The sequence below is a fragment of the Anomalospiza imberbis genome, chromosome 3, assembly GCF_031753505.1.
Source record: "Anomalospiza imberbis isolate Cuckoo-Finch-1a 21T00152 chromosome 3, ASM3175350v1, whole genome shotgun sequence".
Lineage (NCBI taxonomy): Eukaryota > Metazoa > Chordata > Aves > Passeriformes > Viduidae > Anomalospiza > Anomalospiza imberbis.
In genome coordinates, this window is record NC_089683.1 from 79,044,633 (window position 1) to 79,063,664 (window position 19,032).

At 38.8% G+C, this 19,032-nt stretch overlaps 2 protein-coding genes across 4 annotated transcripts in view; one reads left to right on the plus strand and one right to left on the minus strand.

Moving 5' to 3' along the window:
• EIF2AK2 (eukaryotic translation initiation factor 2 alpha kinase 2) overlaps window positions 1-13,852 on the plus strand; it is a 27,078-nt gene extending 13,226 nt beyond the window's left edge. For both annotated transcript variants that reach the window (XM_068185317.1, XM_068185318.1), the window contains 9 exons: window positions 248-282; window positions 448-582; window positions 1,023-1,142; window positions 2,253-2,360; window positions 3,863-4,055; window positions 6,671-6,793; window positions 7,366-7,461; window positions 10,402-10,464; window positions 10,542-13,852. In XM_068185317.1, coding sequence (XP_068041418.1) covers window positions 248-282; window positions 448-582; window positions 1,023-1,142; window positions 2,253-2,360; window positions 3,863-4,055; window positions 6,671-6,793; window positions 7,366-7,461; window positions 10,402-10,464; window positions 10,542-10,661 — 993 coding nt within the window. In that variant the 3' untranslated portion in view covers window positions 10,662-13,852. The remainder of the gene's footprint in view (window positions 1-247; window positions 283-447; window positions 583-1,022; window positions 1,143-2,252; window positions 2,361-3,862; window positions 4,056-6,670; window positions 6,794-7,365; window positions 7,462-10,401; window positions 10,465-10,541) is intronic.
• GPATCH11 (G-patch domain containing 11) lies at window positions 7,740-18,646 on the minus strand. Of its 2 annotated transcripts, none has more exons than XM_068185321.1 (9): window positions 18,253-18,646; window positions 17,923-18,149; window positions 17,228-17,269; window positions 17,028-17,148; window positions 16,227-16,317; window positions 14,996-15,100; window positions 14,114-14,195; window positions 13,456-13,541; window positions 7,740-9,827 (listed from the first exon to the last, which is right to left on the minus strand). In XM_068185321.1, the coding sequence occupies exons 1-8, from the start codon at window positions 18,297-18,299 to the stop codon at window positions 13,486-13,488; spliced, it is 771 nt and encodes a 256-aa protein (XP_068041422.1). In that variant the 5' UTR covers window positions 18,300-18,646; the 3' UTR covers window positions 7,740-9,827; window positions 13,456-13,485. The 2 variants fall into 2 exon arrangements, with proteins under 2 accessions (XP_068041422.1, XP_068041421.1); XM_068185320.1 differs by lacking the exon at window positions 7,740-9,827 and adding an exon at window positions 10,363-10,814.
• Between the last annotated feature and the right edge of the window lie 386 nt (window positions 18,647-19,032).

Consider the following 19,032-nt stretch of genomic DNA (forward strand, 5'->3'; position numbering starts at 1 on the left):
ACTGCCAAGAAAGGGGTCAAACTAAGCTCATTTTTCATAATGATAATGTTATGCATGTTTTTACATAATGTAATGCATAGCATATGTGAAAAACACTGAGCTAAGATTCATTCTTATGACACTGTTTACATAAGGTATGATCATGTTTATAGGCAATTCCTAGATACATTATCAGACATGTTTTAAACCAACTAGAGTGAAAATATTCAGAATACCTCAGGCTTTCTTTTTTCTGTTTTCATTGTAGAGAAATGCACAAAGTTCTGTCCTGAAGTCCAAAAGGTATGTGTTTATTTCTAGATTGCTATCTCCTCTAAACTATATTGCAAATAACTTTATTTTTTCTATCTCTAGTAAAGAAATGCTGCTATTGAGAGGTCTATTTCTTTTCTCATCTTGTGTTAGAAAAATGGCTTATTATAAATTTCGCTTTTATCCTGGTTACAGAAAATTGGCAGCTAATTTTGCTAATGTAAGAAACAAGGAAGAGGAAAACAGTATGTCAGACTCAAATGAAAGTTTGCCAGATGTGAACACAAATACCGGAGAAGAGAATGGGAGTCCACACACTGTCAATAAAACGTAAGAAGGATTTTTTTAAAATTAATATTTGTAAGGCGATAACAGTATGTATGAATCTAGATTTATTTCTTTATTTGCAGTGGAAGGAGGGGAAATACTGCTTTGAAAAGAACTTTCAAAGAAAGTTGATATTAGATCTTTTTTTCCTGGAAATTTCAAATCTAGTATAGAAATTGAAAAGCAATGGTATTTAAAGCTCACAACCAAATGTCATTTGTGTGAAGATGTGAGGGTAGTTACCTGACATGCCTGGAAGGGTCTGTTTCCCTTCTTGTTTTAATCTCCAAGGCTGTGATTTAGACCTGTAGATTGGTCAAATTATGACTCTAGAATGATATTGCAGTAGATGTATTAAATCTGTAAGATTATTTTTATATCCTTAATTGAAAATTAATTATAATTAAGTGTGGTTTTTCTTTTTTTTTTCTTTTTTTTTAAAGATTTCTCGAACTTTTTGAAAAAATAGAGCCTATTGGTGCAGGTGGTTTTGGGAATGTTTTCAAGGCAACATCGACGTGTGATAAGAAAACGTATGCAATCAAACGAGTTGAATTCACAGAGTATGTACTGTATATTTACTTCTGCACTTTAGGACAACCTTAATCAAGATTTTAATACTTTTTTTCTCTCTTCAAGAATACTAGGAGCATTTAGGTGATTTTCATTATTAATTATCTGCCCTTTCTAGTAAACTGTTTTCTTTATTTCCAAATGAAGCTGAAAGTGGTCCTGAACCTGTGTTAATTTTTTCATGTAATGGGTTAATTTCTGCTGGAGCTGTAAAAATGTAGGTGTGTTAAGTTCTCTTTTTCCTGAACACAGTAGTGCTCTGGTTGCTAATATTGCAAAATGTGTGTGAAGAAAACCTGATGATTATTAAAACATTGAAAGCAGCCCTGTTACTTTTGACAGACTACACAGAAAATTTCCATATCAGTAATTCAAAATAACTGTAATTACAAAAAAAAATAGAAAAAAATCCATGTTATAAATTTTGTGGTTTGTAATTGGGAAGTGCTTTATATCTGACCCATGTAGTCATTACTCTAATTCTGTGTTACTTGTCTTTTATAAATCTCAGAGAAAGATGATCTTAATTTTCTTTTTAAAGTAATTTTCTGTTACCTAGTGGAGTATTTTATCAGCAGTTGAAAAAATTAATTTTTAGGTTACCTATTGAAAATGTTTTTAATTGTTGGAGATACTTGTCCCTTAAATTGTTTAATTTAATTGTCCTTTAAATTGTTTAATGTGTACATTTCTCTTTGGATTCTTGTGTTCTTTGCAAATACATGTTATTTTCATTAGTATTGCTATCCTGAGAACTATACTGAAAACCTTCTACTGATTCTTTAAGTAAAAGCTGGTGCTCTGCTGGCAGGTTTGCAGCTACCTGCTTTTTCAGCTTTTTTTGAGTGGGGATTTAATTCCTAATGGGGTTAAAACACTTTTTGCACTTTGAATAACTCAGCAGATGAAAGAAAACCCATCAGATTTGTAACATCAGTTTTGACCTTTGAACTTCTCTCATGGAGAATATTATGCTTTGTTTCTAAAATAATGTAAAACTATCTGTATCCTTCCACTTGATAGCATATCTTTTATTTAACTTTGTATTACCTTGTAATAGGGAAATACCTTTTTTTTAATTCTTTCCCCTCTCCTGATAGGAAAGTAGAGCGTGAAGCACAAGGACTGGCAAGACTTACACATGAGAACATAGTGCGCTATCATTCCAGCTGGAAAGGGGAAGACCATATGAAGTACTCAGACTCAAGGTAAATACAAAATAATAGTTTGCATTCACAATCTTTTTTTCACATAGTGAACTCCATGCTATTGGTAACTGGTTATCAATTATTTTAAAAATACAAATGCACACATGTGCAATCATACTGCTAAGGGAAAAGGCACAGTACTTTCCAGTAGCAGGTTGTATGTTATTAAGTATATTTATAGCTTCTTTTCCTTGATTAATAAGATACATTGTATAATTTTATATTTCACTTCTCTCTCAATATATTGAACTTAATGAATTTCTAGAGGAGAGTAAGAATGCAGAACTCAAAATTTGGGGCAAGAATTAACAACAGAAAAAATTGTCTGTCAGTTGGCTACCAAATTCCTGATCAGAAGTTTCCTTTTTATAACAAGTACTGGTCAGCCAATAGCTATCATAGATTTAATTATTTCCCTAAGTTAGTATTTTAACCATGATGCCTGAAACAGTTTTTATTGTTTAGAAAAGGAATACAAAATGAAATGCTCTTTAATTTAGAGGTAGCCTTTTGACACAGAGACTTCTGGTTTTACTTGTAAGTTAGACTATTAACTTTTCCAAGTTTCTGTGGTAAGCTTTTTTTACTGGCTGTGAATTTATACTCTTCAAATAGGCTGCCATACTTACTTAGAGCAGTAAAATGGGGGGAAAGAAGTCTCTCAAAACTGAACCATTAATACGTTGGAACCTCAATATCATTTATATATTTTACATTAAACAGTTATTGGGTAAAAGGAAAAAAAGTCCTCAAAGCTGAGGTCCCAGACTGGAATTTGTGCCCTGACCTCAAGACTACAGAGTTCTGAGCCATTTAATGCTTGTTCTTTCAGTGCTTCAGTGCTTCAAGCAGCTTTATTCAAGGGCATTTATCACACAGTGTACATAGGAAAAAACAATGCATGCTTCTCTTTGTATTTTCCTTTATCTCCAGCCTCAGTCTATCTTATGGGCTTCTCTGGAATGTGCGAGACTGCCAGATGTGTGAATATATTTCCTCTAGGTTTCCACTTCTCAGAAGGGTTTCTGTGACTAGCAGACCAATGTCAAAAATGGTCACTCCATTACCTTCTTGACAGGACAGAGTTGGAAAGAACATGACCATTCTGGGCAGGATACGAAGGCTGATGCTCTATTTCTTGAGCCAGAATAGAGAACATGTGTCAGGGTCTTGCACCAGTTCCTACAAGGCCAGACATGCTTCTAGGTATGAGGGAAATTGAACTTGGGCTTTCAGAAAACTATCAGTGTGAAACTAGAGAGCAAGCAAAACTTCAGAAATATTCCAGGAATATGTAGCAACTGAGCAGGGATTCTTTGGGTTGCAGTCCTTATTATTTAATACAAATTGCTCTACGATCTTTCTTAAAATTAAGGGACTTTATTAAGGGCTTTATTTTGGGTAACTCTAAAAATAATTATTAGCAAAAAGGGCTTATGAAGATGACTTGGGAGGAATTGTATCTTGCCAATTTCAATATGGTATGTAATTTTCTTTTGAAGCCAGAATTCAGACCAAAAAATTCTCTGTGTTTTCATCCAAATGGAATTCTGTGAACAAGGGACATTGGAAAACTGGATTGCAAAAACTAGCAAAGACCGAAAGTATCATGAAATGGCACAAAACAAATTTTTACAAATAGTGAAAGGAGTGGAATATATTCATTCTGAAAAGTTAATTCATCGAGACCTCAAGGTATGTAGAATAGGTAAATAAAGAAAAAATATCAAAAAGAAAAAGCTGAAGGTAGTATACTTACTGGAATTTCAGAGAATGTTAAATTGTTATAGTCTTTGCTTACTCTGTTATGTACCCTAGCAGTGTACTTCTTTGGATACTGCTAGTGATTGATTCTCTTTCAGCAGCTGGCTGAACCTCATCCTAAAATCAGGTGAACTTGGAAGATCTCAGAATACAATAGTTCAAAGAATCAGTAGTGATCAGCTAACAGGCATTTTCAGTGTGTTACTGAGTCACAATTCTGCCTATTGGAAAAAGAAAAGTTGAGTCTAGAAAGTGGTTCTTGCCATATTATAAAGGGATAGTTTATCTATCCTAATACGTGCTGTGTTTGATAACAACATGCTCTAGTCCCTTTTGTCTTGTGTATGCATACAAATGTTTGAATGGTACAGTTTTGGATAGATTTTCAGTCTCCAGGTGTGCACAGTCATAACAAGATTTTATTTCAGTATAAAGATTCTAAGGGACAAAGCCTTCACGGCTTCAGGATGGAAGCTATAATGTTGCTTACACAGTTTTAAATCACTTGCTTAGTGACTAAAATCATTAGTGTGGTGGCATTCCTAGGGTTAAGTTAGCTTCCCTGCCTGACCACTCTGGAGCTACTCTGGCAGTCAAATTCCCACCACCAGAGACCTTCACAGCTGGGACTGCAGTCTCTTCACAGCAGGCAGCTCCAGTAAACCCACAAGTGCCTCACTTGATCCCTACACACCCCGGCCGTATTTGATGCTCAACATGGGGTTCAAACCCTTGACCCTGAGATTAGGAGTCTCATGCTCTACAAGCTGAGGTAGGAATGAGGCTGTGGTCGATCAGGAGTGGTATTATCCAATTTAGTGCTCTTACTGAATCCACATGCTGCTCGCTGTTTTCCCCCTCCCCTGTGGCAGGCTGGAGAGGAGATTGGAGACACAAAAGGTAAAGAGCACAGGTTGAGATAAGAACAATTTACTAGAAACAGCAGTGAGATAAGAAAACAAACGCAGACAAAAATACTAACAACATTAAAACCAGAAGTCTAAAAACACAGGGTGATTCACATGCAAAAAGTTCACCCTGGAGCCCTACCTGATCATGCCATGCTGCCATGACCTGGAAGCGAATCCTTCCCCCATTCCCAGAAAATGACACGAGGTGGTATAGAATAACCTCCTTGTCCTAGCCTTGTATTCCCCACTGATTACTGTACAAATTATCCCTCTTCTGACCAGAACCAAGTTATACTGCTAACTCTTCTACCTGTGTTTGAATTGAGGAGCTTTCCTCTGCTCTTTGATCTGCTGTCAGCTTAGGTGGAGATCTCCATAGCCCAGAATCAAAGTTGCAGGATATGTTCAAGCTGAGATTAAAGTAATTTGTTCCTGGGAGGAACAGAGTCACTAAATAGTGTAGCCAGCTATAGGTACTATATTAAATACGTGTGGTCATGGTCAGACTTGAACAGAATGACTACACAGAGCAGCATTCTTTACATGAAGATCTCTTCCTGTTAAGTATCTCCTGGCCTTATGGTCCACTGGGGCTTCTTTGAGTAAAACAGCATGAGGCTCTTTGGTTTTGTTTTAAAAACATTCAGAAGTATAGTTTCTTTATCTTCTTTGGGAAACTTCCTTGAAGCTTCCTATTTTTAGTTGTTTGACTTCATGTTCTGGTTTTGGCTAGAATACAGTTAATTTCTTTTCTGTAGGTGGTACAGTGCTGTGTTTTGGGTTCAGTATTATAATAATGCTGATAACACACTGATGTTTTGGTTGCTACTAGGTAGTATTTATTTTAAGTCAAAGACTTTTTTAACATGGAAGAGGGGCTAATCTGGGCTCAGGAAGGGGATCTGGCATCAGTCAGTGGGTGGTAAGCAATTGTACTGTGCAAAACTTGTTTCTCCTTGGTTTGGCTTTTTTAATCCTTTTATTATCATTATTATTTAACATTATTATTATATTTTTCTTTTGTTTCAATTATTAAACTGTTTTTAATACAGCTTACAAGTTTACTTTTGATTCTCCCTCCCATTCCACTGTGTGGTGCTTAGTTGCCAACTGGCCTTAAGCCATGACATGACAAATGTCCCCTTTAAAAAGGGGAATTTTAATGGAAATGTAAACATCATACTCTGAGATACCTGTAGTAAGCCTCAACTCTGCATTTGATTTAGTACATGTGATCCTTCTGTGCCTAGGAGAAACTCTGACTTGAGTGGAATTCCATGTAAGACTAAATACTTTGCCTAAGTGTATCAAGGTCTGGCTAGGATTGAAGAGTGAAGAGCACTTTGGGATGTAGAATATTATATGTACAATGTATTTGAAGAGCAATTAAAGCATGACACAGTTATGACTGAGCTAGAGGAAAAAAGGTGCTGTTACTGCAGAATGTACTACTTGAAATTTAGTTTGTTTTTAAAAATGGATTTAACTTATTCCTCTTTCCACACCATCAGTTTCTTAATGCTACTTTCTGGACAATCATCAGATTTTATGGAAAGCACTTCTGTGGCTGATTATGCTTGATGGTCATTTGGTGATTTTTTTTTTTCTTCTTTTTATTTATATATACAAAAACAGCCTCAGAATATATTCATATCACATAATAAAATAAAAATAGGTGACTTTGGTCTCGTGACTTCTGTGGCATTTGAGACTCTGACTGAGAACAGAGGAACAAAATCGTATATGGCACCAGAACAGGTAATTATGCTGCTGTATTAGTGTCTCTGTAACTAGATGTGCGCTATAAACTCAGCCTTGGATGTTCTCAATCCTAATCTCCGTGTTAAAGCAGGTTGCCTGAAGTTCCCTGGTATAACTGTATGGAGGATAACTGTACTCTGGAGAAAGCTTTACCACAGGCGTGGTAAAGTTTTTTGCTCTGTGTGAACATACAGTCTGATATTGCATGCTCTAAGGAATGCTCTTGTAAAACCAGGCTGCCAGACATATATTTAAATTTGAATTTAGGGCCCCTGTTAATTGCATAATTTGAGTTTCTCTGTTTCATTATTTGTGACAGGGCAATATTGGCATGCTTTATCTGTATGATAAGGTATGTAGAAATCTTAATTTCAGGGTGTTCAGTGTGACACAATAGTCACTATTTAGCATGTCTGAGGCAGAAAGGGTTAACAACTAAGAACGATATTGAGTGGGGTCAGTCTTGTAGCCTTGGGGTGGAAGTTTCTGCTGACTTCAAATTTTGCTTTAAGAAGTGATTTTCTTCTGTTGGATTTGATGCTTGTATTGTTCTGTTCTAATCTTTCTAGACTGGGGTCAAATATGGAAAAGAAGTCGATATTTATGCATTGGGATTAATTTGGTTTGAAATTCTTTCGGCATTCACTTGTCATGAAAAATCTAAGGTATGTAATCTTTAAATTTAAAAATTCCCACTGCTGTTATTTTGCCTTGCTGCTGGTATCACATATTGATAGTATTCTAGAAGGAATCTCTTTATCTTGAATACTATCTCTATTTACATTTTTTTTTGCTTAATTCATTTCCATAGAGCCTGTAAGTCCTCACACCTCAGTTGAAATGTTGTGAGGGAAAGAAATGCTACAGTTTATTTCACTCTGGCCTACTACACATACACTAAAGCCTGAGCATGCTAAAGAATAATGTCAAGCAAAAAAGGATGTCAAGTTTCTTACAAATCTTTTTCTTTGATTAGAAACTTAAAGGGAGTATTTTTCTAATTTTAGAAAATAATGGATGGGTGAATTTTGTCTCTGCTATGCTCTTGTCTTCACTGCACAGTGGAGCAAGAAGAGTTTCCACCAAATCAAAACCCTTGAAGTTTTCCAAGATGAAAACAGAAATGATTTGGAACACGTTGCTTTAAGTGAAACAGATATTATTTCAAAAAGAAACCCTGTGTTACTTAAGCTTTTTTAAAAAAAGTTGTCTTGTATGTGTTTTGAACTTTTTATGTGCAAACCTACATATTGACAGGACAGTGATGTAGCTGCTGGGTATTTTGTCTGAAGTAATTGTAGTTGCACTCAGATTTCGAACACTGTTAATCAGATCCTTTTGCCAGTGAAAAGCTCATACCAGTGTGTCTGTTCAAATTGGCTCTCTCCAGCCACCTTGCAGTACTTCACGAGATCTTCTGTTCCTGTTCACAGTTGACTGCAAATGTATGCACAGTTCCATGGTGTTTACAGTTGGAAAAACATCATTTCCTTAAACTATAATAATTTTGTGCTCTGCAGGCAGGTGGGGATGTTATGTGGATGGAAAGTCCTAGGATGGTCTTCAGCTGCTCCATTAGATTAGAAAAAATTTCACTTAATGGAAGATGATAAACTCTAGTGCTGGCAAGCCCTGCTGTAAGAACATCATGTAAAAGCAAAGTTGATTATTCTGTGCTGAATAACTGGTTCAGTTGATGATCCCCAGCAGGTAGGGTCACAAGCCTAAAGCTACTACTAAAGAGTAGGGAAAAAACTTGAAGTTTTTGGGAGCTGTTGTTTTACTGGATAGTGGTTGTAAAGGGATGGCTATGCCAGGCTTATAGGAATAGCTGATGATTCAGGATACACAGCTAAGTCCAAGAACATGACTGTCATCTTTAGGCAGACATTACACTAGTTAACAGCTAATGAATTAAGCAGATTGATCTGTTTACCCAGAAAACCACTTGCTGAAGCTCAGAATGATCACATGAATGGGTGAAGTTGGAAGGACCTACTGGAGGTCATCTAGTCCAACCTGCCTCCTCAAGCAGGGTTCCCTAGAGCATGATACTTGGACTTGTGTCCAGTATATGTCCAGTCAAGGACATTGCTCAACCTCTCTGGTCAATCTGTTCCAGTGCTCAGTCACCCACACAGTAAAGTTCTTCCTCATGTTCAGGTGGAACTTCCTGTGCATCAGTTTTTGCCCGTTGCCTCCTGTCCTATTGCTTGGCACCACTGAGCAGAGCCTGGCTCCATCCTCCTGGCACCTCCCTCCCGATACTCACAGACACTGATGAGTTCCCCTCTCAGTGCCTCTTCTCGAGGCTGAACAGGCCCAGCTCCCTCAGCCTTTCCTCATTAGAGAGATGCTCCAGTGCCTCAATCATCTCTGTTACCCTCCACTGGAGCCACTCCAGGGGCTCCATGTCTCTCTTGTCCTGAGGAGGCCAGGACTGGACTCAGCACTCCAGATGTGCCTCACCAGGGCTGGGCAGAGGGGCAGGCTCACCCCCCTTGACCTGCTGGCAGTGCTCTTCCTAATGTATCCCAGGATTCCATTGGCCTTCTTGGCCACAAGGACACACTGCTGGCTCATGGATGGCTGGTTGCTCACCAGGAACCCCAGGTCCTTCTCCACAGAGCTGCTTTCCAGCAGGTCAGCCCCCAGCCTGTGCTGGTGCCCAGGGTTATTTCTCCCCAGGTGTAGAACCCTGCATTTCCTTTTGTGGAATTTCAGAAGGTTCTTTCCTGCCCATCTCTCCAGCCTGTCCAGGTGCTTCTCAAAGGGCCGTGCAGCACTCTGGGGTATCGGCCACTCCTCCCAACTTTGTGTCATCTGCTGAGGAGGCATCTGCCCCTTCATCCAGGTCATTGATGAACAAGTTAAACAATACTGGGCTCAGTATTGAAGCTAGGAGGAACAGCACTGGTGATAGGCCTCCAACTAGACCCTGTGCTTCTGAGTGTGACCCTCTGGGACCTGTTCAGCCAGTTATCAGTCCACCTCACCAGCCATTTGTCCAGCCTGCTCTTCCTGAGCTTGCCTATCAGGATGTTGTGAGAGACAGTGTCATAAAGAAAAAAAATTGTTAACCAAAAGCCATTTCTAAAGCATGTAATGACAAATATTCTGTTAGTTGCCTTGAAGTTCATGTAGCATTTTATGCAATGACATAGAAATATGTGTGTGGTACTGAATATGATTAAAAGGAGGAAGCACACCTACTTGGCTTGCAAACAGAAATTCAGTTGTCTTGCTTTTTTCTTTTCTTATAATGTCATTAGACAATATAAATCCATTACTTTTAAATGAAGGAAAGAAAGAAAATTATTCTAAAATAGAGGACGATTGAAACAAACATGTCATTTTCGTGTTTGAAGTTTTAAAGCTTAGAATTGGATAACAGTTGATGAAAAGGTCATGAAACCAAACCAAAGCACAACTAAATGAAAAAAGCCCCAATGTTCAAACTGTTCACAGTTACCTTTTGAAGCCTTGCATTTCCTGTAGATTTGTGTTTTCCTAACTACTTCAGTAAACTATATGGGTCATAAAGTGCAGATACAAAACATAACAAATGAAAGCATACCAAAACTATTCTCTTTTATTACTTTCAGGTATGGCCTTCTGTTAGAAAAGGTGACCTTCCACCCTACTTCAACAACCAATTTCCAACAGAGGTATGGGATTTTAATATACTTTTTGGGTACTGTATTAACTTAAAAAAAAATCTATAGACATTTCATTTTTTTTGCAGGCATCCATAATCAAAAAGATGCTTTCAACGGACCCTTCAGGAAGAATCACTATATCTCACTTACTTGACCTTGTTAAGTCTGTTGATAAAGAGAAGGCACTTAGAAATTATTCTTATTAAATGTCCTTTCACACTGCGTTTAAATCCAGAGTTTGATGAATTTATTACAGTTGATGAAATGACAACGGATATTAGAAGCAAGACCTGGGGTGTGTCTTTTCCTTGGCCACATCACCATTCATGTCTGCTGGCTGCAACCAGGACAGGGCACTTCTGCAAGAAATCACATGCAATTTTTACCGGGAAACATAGGTTGTGGATAAGCTGGACTGCTTTGTACAACAAGAACCTGGTCCCTTCCCCTCAAAGATCATGTTGATGTACTAAAGTGCTAACTGGGTTGAGGCAAATCCCTGCATGTGTTGCATCCATTATACCTTACTATCTATTGCTTTCCGTGGAAGAACTGCTGTCTAGTGGTATGTGACTCAAACCTTTCTGATTTGTTCAGTGATACTGTTCATAATTACTGCAATGCTCCCATTAGTACCAAGACTAGTTTTGGCAGAAAAGATACTAGGAATAGGTGCACGTTATTCTTCACTTAATTTCAGTACTTTGTTTTCTTATCTCTTCACAGCTGTTGCTGACCTAGTACCTTCAGTGCTCTGGAATTTAAACTTGTAAAATGAGGATTTCTTAAGAATTTAAATGTTAAACACTTAGCTTCTACGACATCTAATTTAGAACAAATCTCAATTTTTGAAAACTTTAGGTTTTTATGGTTGTCTTTTTTGGAAAGGAACATTCAAGGTGCTATTACTATAGGAAAATTCTCCAGTTGCCTCAGTAGTAACCATTTGAAATCCTAGGCTGAGAGAGCACTTTAAACATTCCCATGCCTCTAGGTTTTTGTCCCTTATTGTAATACTGAGGCATGCCTAATCCTTAATAACTGTACTTAGTACCTCTGGTGTTCCCACTTCCAGCCCCACAAAAGGGAACAGCAGGTTCTCTGCTACTTTTCATTTGTATCCTTCAGAGTTCAGCCTTGCCTGAACTTGAAATACTCTGTGTTTTGGGGGAGCAGGGTGAAAAGACAGGCACACTGGACCTTCAGGTGCCTGTCTTTGAGCTCTATCTTGTCAAACTGTTCACTGATGTGGGGTCAACATAACTCCGTAAGGGCAAATGAGCAGAGATTTCTAAGCAAAAAAATAGGTAATATGTGAAGTACTGTGTGCTTTTCCTGAAATGTTAAATGGGTTAAAAGTGGGCGAGTGATCTAAAAGAAATAATGCAAATTAAGGTATTTATATTCTTAGGAAAATTACTGATGTTCTGGTTCAAGTATTTGTTGCTAAATAAGAATGTAATTGTATTTACTTTTGTAAGGCCTTACACTGCTTTCTTTTTTTCTCTTTATCATGAATGGCATATGGGATGGTTTGGGTTGGAAGGGACCTTAAAGATCATCCAGTTTCAACCCCCCTGCCCTGGGCCAGGGACACTTTTCAGTAGATCACATTGTTCCAAGATCTTGTTCAGCCTGGCTTTGAACACTGCCAGTGATGGGGTATCCACAGCTTCTCTAGGAAACCTGTTCAGTGCTTCATCACCTTCACAGTAAAGAATTCTTCCTAATATCTTATCTCAACCTTTCACTTCAAAGCCATTCCCCCTTGTCCTGTCACTACATGCCCTTAGAACAAGTCCCCTTCCAATTCTCTGGGCAGCCCCCTTTAGGTACTGAAAGGCTGCTCTAAGGTCTCCATGGAGCCTTCTCTTTTCCAGGCTGAACAACTCCAACTCAAGCAACTTCATTTGCCAATTCCCTCAGGACCAGTGGATGCATGTCAGCAGGTCCCATGGACTTGTGCACCTCTAGGTTTTTTAGATTTTCTTGAATCTGATCTTCTCCTTGACATCCCTGGCCAGATTGAATTCCATCAGGGCTTTATGCTTTCCTAACCTTACCCTTGACTGGAATTCATAAAGTATTTCACTATGCTAGACTAATTAGTATTTATTTGCAACAGTCAAGATCTGTGAGAAATTATATATCCTTACAGACAAAACACTACTATTTCTGCTTTCTCTTTAATCTATTGGGATAAAATTAATGTATAGCTGGACTTGATGATCTTAGAGGTCTGTTCCAACCTAAACAATTCTATGAAACTATTCATAATATGAAAATGGATATGTGACAATCTCTTGGCTGCATTTCCTTTACAGTTTTCAGACAGAGCGAAGTAGTATCATTACCTTCTTGCTGTGAAGTAATACCTAATTTGTACAAGTAGTTTGTGATATATTTGCTCTGCATAGTATTCCTATACTTCAGCATTAACTTTTTATAAATGGCTAGTTACAGTAGTGACTGCTGTTAACTAAAAACAAAAGGTCTATTAAAATGTATTTTATATGTAATAAAATGAAAACCCACCATCGTGATCTAATTCTATTTAATTATGGAAAATATGCACCTTTATATACAACAGAATATTGGTTCAAGTAATGTCACTGTCATGTTTCACAAGCTTTTTTCTCCCCCACCAAGTTTAAGATAGTAAGCAAAACCAGTCTAGTATTTAGGCATCTTTGTAAAGATGAAAAAACCCAGTTTAACACATGCGATAAAGTGATTGGCCAATATTTATGCCTTTACTCATACTTGAATTTTATTACCATTTGGGCAGCGCATAAATAAAGATGTGAAAGATTCAACCAGCCTTTCAATTATGTTAGGTCAATTACAAATACTAAGTTTTAATTCCTATTAAATTGTGCATCAAACAGAAAATACAAATTTATCTTGTAAACTTAAACTCTTCTTCTGCATACTTTGGTATGAATTCTTGAGTATGGCACAGCTGCAAGCCTTTTAAAAGATACTATGAATTATACATACTTATCTAGGGCTTCTTCCTTTAGACTGGCTTTAGTCATGATCTGCAGCACTGTCTCCAGGACAGTTTGAAGATAAATCTTCAGAGTCTACAGGATAAGCAGGAAAAAAGTGAGTAGATGCAGCTCAGGGAAAGAAAAAATGGTTGCTATAAATATTTCTAGAATCCATGTAGAACAGATTAAATAGAATTCAAAGTTTACCAGTTAGTAACTCTCAAATTTGTTTTAAAACAGCAAACACAAATTCCACTTTCTTTGGTGTTATGGAACTGGATGGTGTTCTCATTGTTTCAGAAACACCTGCCAGCTTTTGCAGCTTTTTATGATATTGGTTTTAATATCTGAATTGTGTTTTCTCAAAACTAATTAAATTTTAATATAAATTCAAATAAATTTCAGTATGGTTTGCTGTGTTTTGTTGTGTATGGGTTTTTTTTGTTTGTTTGCTTTTGGTTTTTCTGCATATAAAACTTAAAATTGGCTAACAGCCACAATAACAATACGTACAAAGCTTTGTGCAAAAACCAGCAGCCTGGAAAGTAAATTTGCTATGTAGATTTGGAAGCTGCAGTAAGAGAAAAACCAAGGATATGTTCTACAGCTGGAGTCTAGCTGCACAAGCAAAGTAAAACACCTACAAAAGCTTGGTTCACTCTCACCTTCATAGGTTGTTCCACACCAAATGCAATAGAAGTGCTCCTTTCTCAAATAGGCTGTCAGGATGTGTAGCTTTTCTGGTACCTAGAGATATGTACAGGTATATGATGACCTGGGCCTCACATGACATAAATCACTTTGAGCTACTGGTTTGCTAAAATAAAGTGTTTAACCTAATGCTATGGAAAACCTACACAACACTGTAGCTCTGCAAGATGTGAAGTTTCCCACATTTGTAGAAGAGTGCACAGGAATTCATGATCTCTGGAAAGTTAATGGCTGTTGTTTGCTTATCCTTCTTTCCAGCAATGAAACTTGCACTGAAGAGAGAGAGCTAAAAATATTACTTAGCTACCCGATTTCATGTATATGGTATTGTCTGTGGATTTTTCCACACCTAATCTCTTCCAATCAAACACATAAGGCTAACAACAGCTGTGTAATCTAGTTCTTAAAAAATATGTATTTCCAATGTCCATCTTGAGATAATCTGTGAAGCATTTTCAGAAATTAGTGACTCTAAACTTCCAACCAAAATTAAAACTTAAAAGCAAATAACTGATCTTGCATATCTTGGCTAAGGAACAAAAATGTTTAAAATTTAATTTCTAGGCTAATTTTTTCAAAGATCGGCCTCAAAACAGATGAGCAATGAATCAGTGGTTTAATATTTTATATTTTATCTTGTAACTGCTATAAAAGTCACTGCTCTAGGATTGCAAAGAGGTCTTCTACTACAGAGTGGGAATCATGTATACATACATCCTTTATGCATGTATGTATATATACATACTGTTTCAAGGAATATTAAATTTAATTTTGAATTTTGATTCAAATTTAATTTTGAATTGAGCAACTAATTCAGTTGAAGAGCTTACACTTACACTTAAGTCTGCACTTGTGCATTCATCTTTCTTGTCTTCTTCATCCTTTTTGTCTTCCTCTTCAGGTTCTATCCAAAACCAAGTCTCCTTGGGAATATCAATATCCTTAAATAACAAGGGATTTAAATGGAAGTTATCTGTCTTTTTAAGTTTTCTTGTAAGATGCTAGATAAAACTAATTTCTAGGAAGTGAGCTGTTAGCCTTTAGAACTTGCATATATAGTATAACCAAGAATTACTACAGCTGCTTTTTTCACTTTTTTAAACAATGGAATGCATGCCAATGCTACCACCCAGTTTTATTTCATCTATATTTGGTATGTGTAAGGCTACACAGCAACAATCTCACACCAAGCCTGTGAGCAGATACCCTTGTTTATCAGTAAGACATGCCCCAAGTTATTTTACCAATAGATCACGCGGTGCTTCCTAATTCACCTCAGGTGAAATTCAAGGAAGAAAAGTAAACAAGGATGATCTAAGCTTAATTCAGCTGACTTTATTTGAAGCAAGCTAAGTAATATTGAACAATCTCAGCAGAACTTGTGAGGTGGTATTAACTTCTACCTGGTTAATAGAGGAAGAAGAAGACCTTTAAGTTTTCCAGTGGCAAAAATTCATAGTAGTTCACTGCTATTAACCACGTTATTCCTTGCAAGTGGAACGTACTTAGGGGTTTTGTGGGGTTTTTTCTGTTTGTTTTTTTTTTTAATGCTACTTTGGTGAATCTGCTGATTCCCTCAATGATGATCCCCATTCTTGGAGATACTAAAGATCTGCCTGGTCCTGGAGAACCTGCTTTAAGAGACTCTGCTTGAGGATGAAGGCTGAACACTACGACTTCCAGAATCCATTCCCAATGTCAATCACTGTGTGATGATGTTGCTCCCTCACTTGAAGCAAACAGCACCATTATATAGTATGGCCTGATACTGGCTACTGGAAGATATGCAAACAGCACAGAAGTAACCACAAAAATGCAGAAGCAAAACCACAGGTTTTGCTCACATAAGTTACCATGAGGTTGTTGTGCACCTGCAACTATCTTAACGGCACAAACATAGACTTTGAAATATTTTAAGAGGACTGAAGTGTTGCCAAACATCAAGATTTAAGTTAGTTACCCCAAAATTTTAGAGAACTTCCAGGAACTGAACCATTATATTGCAGCCTGTCTCTCTAACCTCTTAAGTCTTCCTTCTAACCCTCCAGAAAATCCCCCAGGTCTCACTTTTTGTGTATCTAATTGCTGGCAGGCCCTCTGGCTTTTTCGCAGGTCCCCTTCCATCTTACGTTCTTCTTGTTTGGTTTTGAATCTTATCCTGTTAAGAACAAGCAGAGGTAAATAAGCAGGCAGACAGTGACAGATGCATTACAGTCCACAGCTTTACTAAACTCAAAAATCTCAGATTCTATTCCTACTCATTTTCTCAGACCTGAACAACACTGAAGTTAAGAAGTCATTCTGACATTATTTCTGTGGGAGAACACTTGTATTTCTTGGGAATTATACCTTCAAGATATCTTTTTTGACCACACTACACTGTTTCTTCATTAGATTTTCCTAAGACATAAAAAAGTGGTTCACTAAACATCTGCAAAAGCTACAGCCTTTCCTCAGCTTCTCTTCTCCATGTATTACAAGCAAATCAGGAGAACACCAAAACAATACAATCTTTTAAAATGTACTGACTTAAAAGACCATTGTACCAACAGTGCTTAGGAATATCTGTGAATTTTATATTTCAAAATATATGTTTCTCCAATTAAAAAAGCTGCATATGACTTGAAAAAAGGTAGTATGTATATTGTTTGCATTATTAACAATTACAAAACTAAATGGTGCAGCACATGCTTTTAGTGTTACAGTGTTCATCTGCTTTTGAATGAGAAACAATTACTCTGCATGGTAACTCTCACCCTTCATTCAAAACATTCAAAAATACCTGCACATTAAAAGAATAACCAAACATAAAACATAGAAAGAACTGCTATTTAGACATTCCTTGGAATATCAGTTGTATGACTTTACCTGAACTGATCTGCAGCTTGTTCATTTGCTTGTTTTTTCATATGGAGTTTTTGTCTATAGCTTTCCAGTTTTTCTTCAGCTTTTCGCTTTTTTAATTCCTCGAGACCAAGCCCACTTCTGCCTATGTAAGTTCAAAAGATGAATGTAAGCAGCTGAGAAGCTCTGATACCCAACTAAATAAATCAGAAAGCACCACAAACCTGTTTTTATGTTCAGAGGAATAGGTTCAACAATGCCTTCTCCTGTGAGAGAAAAAAGAAGTCAATTTAAAAACCTGAGTTTTTCTCAAACAATTATTTGTGCAGTATATTCAAGTAGGCAAGCTGGTTTTGCCATTATTGTGATTTTTTTGCTTGGAAGTTGAAAAATTCTGCAATCTCATAACAATGATGAAGAATAAAAAGAATCTGGGCCAGTTCATTGTGACTGTCTGCTAGAGATGCTGAACTGGCACAGCAGTTATTGATTCCTTGTTTTACTGATTCTTCTTCATCTAGTTAGGCTTCATAAGGGTAGGCCAGTGTGCAGTTTCTTTTTCAAAATCCAACTAGATTTCAAGAGGGTCTGATGTTTTTTTGAAAAGTATTCACTTTGCAAAACCATCAAAACATCCTTAATACAATTCCTATAGGTATGCACATACGCAAGTGCACTTACTGAGCTGCAAGTGCTGCTCTTCCCTTGCATCCCTCAATATTCTGTACTGTTTTTACTTCAGTTTTAGGGATTTGCTCTCATATTTTGTTCTGTCACAGCACCTTCACAGTTCTGTAACGCTATGGCTCTCCAGGAGGCACTTATTGACCCATCAACAAATGAAGTGAGAGTTGCAGTCTGTAAAATATTAAGGTATAACTGGATTCAGATACGCACTTCCAGAGAGTGACAAACTTACCACTTTTGCCAAGGGCCTGGCCGCTCTTGTAGCCCATCTTCTGGAGCAAAGCAAAGCCTTTGTTCTCACTGCCTAATGCACTTTTCAGTACCAAATCACGTCTCTCTTTTTCTTCTTCTTTTATGCTTTTTTGTCTGTTCTTCTCATTGGCTTCTTTTTGCTTTTCTTCTTTCTGAATAGCTTCCTTCACCCGCTTCACCATGGGCAAGCCTGGCCTGACATCCTGTCTGTGAGTTAGTAACTCCAGTAAATATTAGCGTGTTTTTTTAACAGGTTTGCAGTCATTTAAAAGGAGTGAAAACAAAAACCAAAAAAAAACTACCTACTTACTTAATAAATAAATCGGACATATAGTCTTCCTCTTCCTCTCCCTCCATTGCTTACCACGCCGCTATGCCGACGCCTCGCCTATGGACACCGTCAGTGCGTGTTACCGAGCATTTAATTTCTCTGCGCGTCCCCGGCGAGCTGGGGGACGGAGGGGCCGAGGGACGAAAACACCTGAACCCTCCGGGCCGGGCCAGCCCCGGGGCACCCGCGCCCGCCCCCAAGCCCTCAGGGCCTCTTTCCGGGCTCCGCTACCGCCGACCACGGGCGGCCGCGACGCCGCTCCACGCCCGGTGAGCCCCCGCGAGCTGCAGCCAAGCGCCAGAACCAGGGAGAGCCGCGGGAGCGGCCCGGGAACCGCGCACCCGCCGGACCCGGCCCGGCCGCTCCGCGGCGCCTGCGCGGGGCCGCCCCGCCCGCCGGCGCCTGCGCCTCTCCCGCTTCCTGCTGCGCGGCCGGGCTGCGTCGGGGCCGGGCCTGGGGCAAAGCCGCTCGAGTGCCCCTCAGCGCCCCTCCTCGCCCGCCGGACCTGGGCACGGCGGGGGCTGAAGCGGCCGAGCTCGCCTGTGATGGTGCCGCGGCCGGGGGCGAGCGCGGCGCAGCGCGCCCACGCCTGTCCGTGACCGGCCCCCGGGGCCGCGGTGTCGTGCCTGGTGCAGCCCGGAGCTGGCGGGACGCGGCCGCCGCACGGGAGGAGCGTAAGTGACCGTGAGCGGCGCGGTGCGGGGCGGCGGAGCGGCGGCAGGCTCCGCGCTTCCCCTCGGCGTGTGGAGGTCGGTGTGC